Source organism: Mus pahari, chromosome 19 (assembly GCF_900095145.1).
Source record: "Mus pahari chromosome 19, PAHARI_EIJ_v1.1, whole genome shotgun sequence".
Classification (NCBI taxonomy): domain Eukaryota; kingdom Metazoa; phylum Chordata; class Mammalia; order Rodentia; family Muridae; genus Mus; species Mus pahari.
In genome coordinates, this window is record NC_034608.1 from 43542442 (window position 1) to 43552793 (window position 10352).

General features: G+C 45.3%; 1 protein-coding gene across 6 annotated transcripts in view; it reads left to right on the forward strand.

The window, feature by feature from the left end:
* The window catches only part of Nsd3 (nuclear receptor binding SET domain protein 3), a 113652-nt gene that overhangs the window by 91326 nt on the left and 11974 nt on the right, over nucleotides 1–10352 (forward strand). For 5 of the 6 annotated variants that reach the window (XM_029532272.1, XM_029532273.1, XM_021219910.2 and 2 more), the window contains 4 exons: nucleotides 1424–1626; nucleotides 2886–2998; nucleotides 3464–3733; nucleotides 9522–9638. In XM_029532272.1, the coding sequence (XP_029388132.1) occupies nucleotides 1424–1626; nucleotides 2886–2998; nucleotides 3464–3733; nucleotides 9522–9638 (703 nt within the window). The remainder of the gene's footprint in view (nucleotides 1–1423; nucleotides 1627–2885; nucleotides 2999–3463; nucleotides 3734–9521; nucleotides 9639–10352) is intronic. The other variant, XM_021219911.2, reaches the window with a different exon arrangement.

Sequence of the window (10352 nt, forward strand, 5' to 3'; positions counted from 1 at the left end):
ATAGATAGATAGATAGATAGATAGATAGATAGATAGATAGATAGATAGATAGATAATTGCCACCATACTGTAAATTGTTTGCATGAAGCGTTGAGTTTGAAGACATAAGCAGTCTGTACCCGTGTTTTACATGTTATTCCCTTCGGAGGCTAGGACAGAATCTTCCTGGGCTGACTGACCTCTTGGCTTAGATGATCCTCTTGCCCCAGCCTCTCAAGTGGGTGAGACCACTATTGTTGGCACTGCTTCTTGCTTTGTTGTTAGAGGAAATTTGTATTTTTGTTTTGTTTTTGTATTTTTTTTAAATGGGAGCTGGAGAAGTGGCTCGGCAGTAAGAACACTGACTGCTTTTACAGTGGCACTCACAGCTGTCTGTAACTTCAGGTCCTGCTCCACACCTAGCACACACAAAGGGTACATACTTGTAAGCCAAACACTCAAACACATACAAATAAATTTTAAAAAGTGTGTGTGTGTACACTTTAAGTGTAGATCTGGATACATACAGTCTTTTTTCCAGTTTGGTTTGATAGGGTCAGACTCTCTCTCCAGGTTAGCCCCACCCCCACCCCCGCCCTGCTGTACAATGTGTTCTTCACATTTGGGGAATCCATCTAATGCAAATAGTCTCCATGCCGAGAGCATAGGGGAGATGTTTTTATCTACTTGCACCCTGTGTTCATCAAGATGAACCGAGTCTGGAATGCTGATGCGGAGCCTGCTATATCAGGGCGAGAGGCACCTCCCCTGGTTAATGAGTCGAGAAGTGTGGGCTGGCATGTAGTATTGACACTTGCAATGGCAATGGTTCATTCTCTAAAGAATCCCTCTGACCGCTAGAAACAATCCTTCATTCTCAAAAGATAGTCTCCTCCCCCTGGGAAGATAGTGAGTGTGTGGGTTTTGGGAGAGTGTGGATTTTCTACAGTTAAGATGGGTTGGAATCATATTAGTTAATACCCAAATTCCAGAGCTGGGAAGTAGGCGCATTGTCCTTCTCATAGTAGACGCTATAACTGATGTGTTTGTGATACATATATTATAAAATTTAAATGCTGATCTTTTAAGGAAAGAAACCACATGAAGTTGTTAGAGCCTACTTTGTTCAGCCTATGTTCTCTATTATGTTAATTCAGCATAGTGTTTTGTTGTCGTCTCGGTGTTTCGGTGGGGGGTTGGGGTTGGGGTAAGCGAGGTTGAGACAGGGTCTCACTAAGTAGCTCTTGCTGTCCTAGAAACTCTACGGTGACCTGGCTGGCCTCGAATCCACAGAGACTTGCCTGCCTCTCCCTGGGATTAAAGGCATGTAGCACCATGCTAAGTGAGCAGATTACCTACTGTGTGTTTTAGAATGTGAACCCTTCTCTCCCCCCGGCCTGTGAGGAAGAGGGTGAGGTTTTCACCTTCTCCATTTTGTTCTCAGATGGTGGCCTGCAGAGATTTGCAGTCCCAGGTCTGTGCCGCTGAACATCCAGGGCCTTAAGCATGACTTGGGGGACTTCCCCGTGTTCTTCTTTGGTTCTCACGACTACTACTGGGTCCACCAAGGCAGAGTGTTCCCTTATGTTGAAGGAGACAAACACTTTGCAGAGGGACAGACTAGCATAAACAAGACCTTCAAAACAGGTAAGTTGGACCATGCTCACAGAGACTCAGAGCTCATGCTCAGGTGTGTATTTCTTATTTACACACGAAGCTTCTGCCACTCAAGAATGTTCACCAGGCACTGGGATTTTACATCCATAAACTTCCTATGACATCAGGACCAGCTTTGAGATGCATAAAGCCTGGAGCACTCGGCTATGTTTGAAGTGTCTTTTAATTAAGTGAAAGGCTTCCCAGGAAGGCCTTGGACCTTTGCAACATGACAGAAGTCTACCTTTCTTTTCCTTTTTTTTCTTTTTTTTTTTTTTTTAATTTTTATTTATTTATTAAGAATTATTTATTTAAGTGAGTACACTGTAGCTGTCTTTAGACACTCCAGAAGAGGGCGTCAGATCTCATTACGGATGGTTGTGAGCCACAACGTGGTTGCTTGGAATTGACCTCTGGACCTCAGAAGAGCAGTCAGTCAGTGCTCTTAACCGCTGAGCTATCTCTCCAGCCCCCAGAAGTCTACCTTTCTGAGTAAGGGTAAAAACCAGTTTAAGCCGGGCGTGGTGGCTCACGCCTTTAATCCCAGCACTTGGGAGGCAGAGGTAGGTGGATTTCTGAGTTCGAGGCCAGCTTGTCTACAGAGTGAGTTCCAGGACAGCCAGGGCTACACAGAGAAACCCTGTCTCGAAAAACCAAAAAAAAAAAAAAAAAAAGAAAGAAAGAAAGAAAGAAAAAGAAAAACCAGTTTAAATCTAGGATGGACAGGGTACACAGGCGTTCTTCACAGGGTCACCTAGAGGTAGGTCTCTGTCAGTGATGTCAGTCCTATGCTCTGACTCATGGACAAAGCATAGTGTTGGATGCTAATTTATTATTTCCTCTACAGTGGAGGTGACTGGTGATTTCCAAAACATAGTTTTAGAAAGTAAACCTCAGGCCAGAGGCGGAGCGCGTCTCGGATGGTAGAATCTAACGTCCCGTGCTGACGAGGTGCTCCCCCTTTTGACAATGCCTTGCCTGTCGGATGGTAGAATCTAACGTCCCGTGCTGACGGGGTGCTCCCCTTTTGACAATGCCTTGCCTGTCGAATGGTAGAGTCTAACGTCCCGTGCTGACGGGGTGCTCCCCTTTTGACAATGCCTTGCCTGTCGGATGGTAGAATCTAACGTCCCGTGCTGACGGGGTGCTCCCCTTTTGATAATGCCTTGCCTGTCGGATGGTAGAATCTAACGTCCCGTGCTGACGGGGTGCTCCCCTTTTGACAATGCCTTGCCTGCTCTCCTTGTCAGCACTGGAAGAAGCCGCAAAACGTTTCCAGGAGCTGAAAGCCCAGCGAGAAAGCAAGGAGGCTTTGGAGATGGAGCGGACCTCCAGAAAACCCCCTCCCTACAAGCACATCAAGGTGAGCGTGCGTCTCCCTGCTGCTTAAAGCCCCTTGACTTACAGGGATGCTCCAACAGTCACCCTCTCCTTGTTAAGCCACACCACCTGGGAACCATGGCTTACATAGAATTCTGTTCTGTTTCTGCTAGAGTATCCTGCAATCAGACAAGGATATAGATCTTTATCCTCCCTTTTTCAGACTTCCTAAATAGCTTATTGTCTCTTGATTTCAGGTATTAAATTTCATCAGCCTGTGGCAATCGGAAAATAAAAAATGAGACTTGACATCAAGCTTCAATCATTTTGTCTAGTAAATAGACATAGTTATTGTTCCTCGTTTATTCTGGAGAAATCACGATAAAGAGCTTTCCGTATCATGTCTCAGTGCTCTGATGTTCACGTTGTTCAGTGCTCTGATGTTCAGTTCACGTTGCTCACAGACCCTCATCTTCTCCCGCCCCTCTCTTGCTCTGTTGTCTCCCAGGCCAACAAGGTCCTAGGGAAGGTGCAGGTCCAGGTGGCTGACCTGTCGGAGATCCCCCGCTGTAACTGCAAGCCTGGTGATGAGAACCCGTGTGGCCTGGAGTCGCAGTGTCTGAACAGAATGTCACAGTATGAGTGTCACCCGCAGGTGTGCCCTGCTGGGGACCGCTGTCAGAATCAGTGCTTTACAAAGAGGCTGTACCCCGATGCAGAGATCATCAAAACCGAGCGGAGAGGATGGGGCCTCAGAACCAAAAGAAGCATTAAAAAGGTAATGTGGCCCCATGGCTGCCCTCGTCTCTTAGGACGCGTCAGTCATGGCAGTGCTGCAAGAAGCACAGCTACTTAAAGTTGGACTTGTCACTTCTCACAGGGTTTGCACTTGCCGAGTGAGAAGAGGGTGGGAAAGGATAGCAGAGTACACAGCCTGGCGCTGTCATTTGATGAGCCTTGCATGGAAAGGGCATTGTGCTCTTTGATTTCTTTCTTTCTTTTTTTTTTTTTTAATTATAAGTGGAATGATTTGAACGTATTTTCTTGTTGCTTTTCATGGTGGATAAACATGTCAGAGAAGCAACATAATAAAGTTGATTACTCACCAGGGCAGAAATTAGCAAACCCAGAATTTTGCTGCAACCTCAAGCCATAGCCGTAAGTGTGACCGAATCACCAAATCACTAAAGGTGGACTGTAATAGTAGTCCGTCGTGTGTAGTCAAAGCTTGTTAAAGGCTCCAGACTACATGTGCAGGAGTGGCAGAAGCAGCTCAAATAACATAACTCTAGAACTTACTTTTATTTTCATACCTTAAGACAGTTTTGTTTTTTCACAAGACCCTCCTAGCACAAGAAATATATACTAGTTGGAGAAATATTTTAAAGCCAAAGAGCTTAAAAGAAAAATAAAAATTTCTAGTAAACCCTACTATTCAAATAGTGGGTCTCAGCTTTTAGAGTACCTGAGGATCTCCTGTGGCTCTTGTCAAGAAACCACTGTGGGGAGGGAGGGTGATGTGTGTGTTTAATCCTAGCACTCAGGAGGCAGAGGCAGGCAGATCTCTGTGAGTTCTAGGCCAGCCTGAGTGAGTTCTAGAACAGCCAAGGCTAGATAGTGAGACTGTCTCAAGGAAAGGTGGGGGGAGGGGGGAGACAGACAGAGACAGAGACAGAAAGAAAGAGAAACCAGGGGCTGGAGACATCAATAGTTAAAAGTACTTGTTGCACCTGAATTTGGCTCCCAAGCTTCCATAACCCCAGTCCTAGGGCATTTGATGCCCTCTTCTGACCTGGGTACCACCAGGCACATGTAGTGCACATATATACACACATGCAGGCAAAGCACTCATACAGAAATGAGAAATACATCTAAGCAGTGGGGAGCCCAGGGAGACGTGGTGGTGAAGCATGCTTCCTGCTCTCACAGAGGACCCAAGAGACAGGAGCAAACTGAGCCTGCACACTAGTGATGAAGACTGAGTGGTAACAGGACATGAGCTGAGGTAGGCAGCCAAGAGCCAGGTGTAAAGATGTCCATCCTTCAGGCAAGAACTACCGGATGGCTTTAGTAGGGTGGCTCACTGACCTGACACGCTGCTTCTCTATTACTGTATAGAAGAATTACCACAAAGCCAGGACCCTCAAACTGGCTGTGCTGCTCACACTTGTTTCTGTCCCTTGAGAGGCTGAAGCAGGAGGATCACCAAGAACTTGATGCTGGCCCGGGCTATATAAACTTGGGAAATGAGGCCTAACCTTAAAAGTAAGACCCTATCTCAAAAACAGAACAAGTGGGCTGGTGAGATGGCTCAGTGGGTGAGAGCACCCGACTGCTCTTCCGAAGGTCCGGAGTTCAAATCCCAGCAACCACATGGTGGCTCACAACCACCCAAAACAAGATCTGACACCCTCTTCTGGAGTGTCTGAAGATAGCTACAGTGTACTTACATATAATAAATAAATAAATCTTTAAAAAACAAACAAACAAACAAAAAAACCAGAACAAGTTAGCAACTCAAGTGGCTAGAGGGGCGGCTCAGTGGTAAGAGCACTGGCTGCTTTTACACACAGGACCCAGGTTCAATTTGCACCACCCAGCATCACATGGTGGCTTACAGCCACCTGTCACTTCAGTCCCAGGGGATCTACACCTTCTTCTGGTCTCCCTGGGTACTAGACATGCACATGGGACAGGGACAGCAAGCACACACAGGTGTTAACAAGGTTCACTGTCACAGCTGACAGGTCATGGGTTGGGCTGTGCTCAGCTGGACCCTCATTTAGGATTGCAAGGAGTCAACCAGACTTCATCCTTAGCTCATGCAGGGAAGGGCCCACTTCCCTGCTTACCTGCTATAGAGTTCCATTCTTTGTTGCTATGGTCTGAGGCCTTGTGTTTTGAGATTTTTTTTTTCCTCTCTGCTCTTGGCCAGTACTGACTCTTAACTTTAAGTGGCTTCCCCAGTTCCTTGTTACTTGAGATTCCCGACGTAGGCATTAGAGACTCCACTTAGCAAGCCAGACATTGAGATCTTAGACAACAAGGTCTTGTTAGCCCGTGCATCCCATCACCGTTATCACATCCTCAGAGGAGGGGATCACAGGATGAATGGTGTGCATCAGAAACAGGATCTGGGGCAACCTTGAGGACCTGGCACATTTGGAGTTTTAGAGAACAAGTTTGCCTGGAGAATGGAGGAATTATGAGAAAGGAAGAAGTGCTAGGATGGACTTCTGTTCCAGCAGACCAGGAAGTGACATGCACAAGGCCAGTAGGTCTGCAGGCCAGGAGAGTGACACAGTAGGTCTGCAGGCCAGGAGAGTGATATAGACACAGGGCCAGAAGGTCTGCAGGCCAGGAGAGTGACAGACATTCCTAATATATACTCGCAGCCATCCTGTAATGAGAAGTGAGGAGAATTTGTGGAGTGAAAGTCCATATGTGTTTCTCTGTATTTATTTCCTCTGATGAGTCTGAAACACTGGTGAGTCTTGCAGCTAACACAGCTGCCCTAGACTGAGTGAGCTTGGCTTTCGAGATAACAAGGTCAGTGATGATAGAAGTCCATGCAGCTGACTGACTGCCTGATACCACTCATGCGGTCATCACTTGAAACAACAATGGCAATTCCCAGTTCTTTCCAGGATCCAGAAGTCCTGGGACTCTTCTGCATTGGTGGTAGGAGTGTAAATGGTGCAGCCATTGTCAGCAGTAGTGTGCCAGATTGTGCAAATACACACACTTACTGTACTACATAACAAATCTTTATTTATTTATTTATTTATTTTGGTTTTTCTGAGACAGGGTTTCTCTGTATAGCCTTGGCTGTCCTGGAACTCACTCTGTAGACCAGGCTGGCCTCGAACTCAGAAATCCACCTGCCTCTGCCTCCCGAGTGCTGGGATTAAAGACATGCGCCACCACACCCGGCTTTTTTTGTTTTTTTGTTTTTTTGTTTTTTTGTTTTTTGTTTTTTCTACACAACAGATCTTAACTACTGGCTATTTAAACCAGGAAAATGAAAACCTGTAATCACATGAAAACTCTTCCCAAATGTGTACAGCAACTGTATTTATGATAGCAAAGAGCTAGAAAGACTGGCCAGACTTCTTGAGTAGGTAAATAACTAAACACATGGTGGTTCGTCTACACTGAGGAGTCCTACTGAGCCATTACACACAACTGAAACACAGCTTGGGTCGTCTGACAAGTAGCTGTTTGTTTTTTTTTCACTTTATGTTTTAAGCTCGCTCCATAGCTATAGAGATGGTTTAGTCTTAGGCAACTCATATAGAGGACCCGGGTTTGAGTCCCAGCACCCACACAGAACGACCTCAACTCCAGTTCCTGGGCACCTGGTACCCTCTCCCAGCCTCAGTGGGCACTGCATGTGCACACACACACACACACACACACACACACACATGCGTGCGCGCACATACTTAGTCCAAATACTCACATGCATAAAATAAAAACAAATCCTTAATTATTTTATGTGTGAGTGTTTTCTCTATGTATGTGTCTGTGTTATGTTCCTGCTTGGTACCTGCAGAGGTCAAAAGAGATCATCAGATCTCCTGCAATAAAAACACATCTTTAGGAGCTAGAGAGATGGCTTAGCAGTTAGGACACTGACTGATCGTCTAGGGAGCCATGTTCAGCTCCCAGCAGCCACATGGCAGCTCACAGACATCTTTAACTCTAGTTCCAAGGAACCCAATGCCCTCTTCTGGCCTCAGAGGGCACCAGGCGTGTAAGTGGTCCACAGATATACATGCAGGTAAGATATCCATGCACTTAAATAATTAAAATAAAACCCCAATCTAAAAATACCAGTCTCAAAAGATTACATATTATATAAATCTGTTTCTAGAACACTCGTGAATGGCAAAATTATACTGATGGATTAGTTCGGCAAGGGTTAGGTGCTGAAGTAATGGAGGATGGGTGTGGCCTTCAAAGAAAAATTGAAGACATCCTGTCCATACAGTCTTGAACAGGGTTTTGTGGTACCAGGACTCGGTGTCTGAGTGAATGAGTGCCAGCACCAGCTTCCTAGTATTAGTATTGTTAGAGTTCTGTGAGACGTTACCATTGGAGGACTCTGAGAGAACAGAAGAAACACGGCTTTTTTTTTTTAGCTTGCTGTAAATATAATTACTTCAAAATAACAGGTTTAGAGAGCAGAAGCATACCCTATGTGTTTCAAACCCAGAGCTTTCCCATTTCTTATCCCTAGATGCCTCCCTCAGCTACAAACTAGCAGATATTTGTGAGTGTAGTGATGATAATGGCTTCAAAAGTCAGGGTTCGCTTTATTCCAAGATCTAGTAACATGCCACAGGTGCCACTTGGGAATATAGCAATAATGTCAGCAAGAAAAAGCAAGTGCATTGATGCCTTTGGAAACACTTGCACAGGGATATTCCTGCCACCCAAATACCTGTGAATAAACAATAACTGTTTACTTTTAGGGTTGAAGGGGGATTTTCAGGTTCTTTTTTCTTTCTGTAGCTGTGTTAAAGTCGGGTAACAATCCGGATGTTGTTTCTAAGGTTTTTTCATGACTTTAATGCATCTTAGTTAGCGAACGGGGGAGGAAAAGATTTATTTTAGCTTGCAGTTGTAGTCCACTGTGAAAGGAGTTCGGGGCAAGAACTTAAGGCCTGAACTGAAGCAGAAAGCAAGGCTCAGTCAGCTTGCTTTGTTCGTTTAAAGCTCTGGCTGTCTTGAAACCCCCACCTGAGTGCTGGAATTAAAGGTGTATGCCACCATGTCTGTCCAGCCTGCTTCCTTAGACCATCCAGGACCGCCTCCCCGTCAGTCACTAACTCCGGACTCACCGGGCAGTCTGACAGAGGCATTCTCTCATTCAAGGCTCCTCTTCCCAGATAACTCAAGCTCCTGTCGAGTTGACAACAGGCCAACTAGAACAGACCTACTGTTTGGCAGGGTCTCTCACTGCCTGGACCTTCTCCAGTGAGCGTCACTGTCTCTAGGAGTTCACAACATGGCGTGTGCCACCATGCTTGGCCTCTTACTTAGTTTCTGGGGATCATCACATTGTTAGGTGAATATTCCACTGACTGAGCCAGTTCACAGCTCTGTGATGTTTATTTTGATTTTCATTAAAAAGGATTGTCTGAGAAACTAGGTCTAGGCAGATCCACATGTGCACACCGTGTGCCTGGTGAAAGTCAGGACATTGCTCATTCCCTCACGTGGTTCATAGCATCACACTCAGGTTACGCACTGAGCAATCATCCTTTCCCCCAGTCCCAGGCTTTTGCTTTTGTTAAGGCAAGACCTTGTGGGTCCAAGCTAGCCTGCTGCTGCCGTCTACACCTCCCTGTGCTGGGGCTATAGGCCACACCCCGTTTGCGTGCTGTTGTAGACTGAGCCCATGGCCTTCCCATGGCCTTATACAAGCCAGGCAAGGATTCTGCTATTGCACTACATTCCCGGTCCTCACAAACGCTTTTAGTTAATTTTCTTGGGTCATGCGTGTGGTGTTAGGATATGTATTCCAGTGCGGCTAATGTTCCGCATTACATCCTTTGCAGGGGGAATTTGTAAACGAGTATGTCGGTGAATTAATTGATGAAGAAGAGTGCAGACTTCGAATCAAGCGAGCCCACGAGAACAGTGTAACTAATTTTTATATGTTAACTGTTACCAAGGTAAAATTGCTTTTATTTTTTGGTAAGAAAAAGGGACGTTTTGTGTTTTGTTCGTAATTTTATGTTGACCTCGGTTTTTGTTCGTTTCACTTTTTTCTAAGTAAACAATGATGATTTTCAGTAGTCGGTGCTATAATTATCTCAGGATTACAGGAGGAATCCTTTCTAGTCAGGAGATTCCGGCAAGAGGGAAATGCTAAGAATCAAAGCGACCATGTCTGAGGCAGCGAGAGAGAAACCTGGCTTCTATATCACTGCTGGGGAAATCAACTATGATTCTGAGTTATAAAATACCTTGAAATTTTTCATTAGCCTAAAGCTCAAAATTTTTCTCTGTACTTATTAAGCTAAAAAAAAAAAAAAAAAAAAAAGACAAGCTGGAGAGATGGTTCAGTAGTTAAGAGCACTGACTGCTCTTCCATAGGTCCTGAGTTCAATTCCCAGCAACCACTTGGTAACTCACAACCACAGCAGTGGGATCTGATGCCCTCTTCCTTGTGTGTCTGAGTACAGTGATGGTGTACTCGCATACATAAAGTAAATAAAGTCTAAAAAAAAAAAAAAAAAAAAAAAAAGGACAAGAGGGCTGGAGAAATGTCTCAACGGTTAGGAGCATTTATTGCTTTTACAGAAAACCAGGGTTCGGTTCTGAGCTCCCTCGTACTGGCACACAACAGTCTGGAACTTCATTCCCCAGGGACCTGACATCTTATT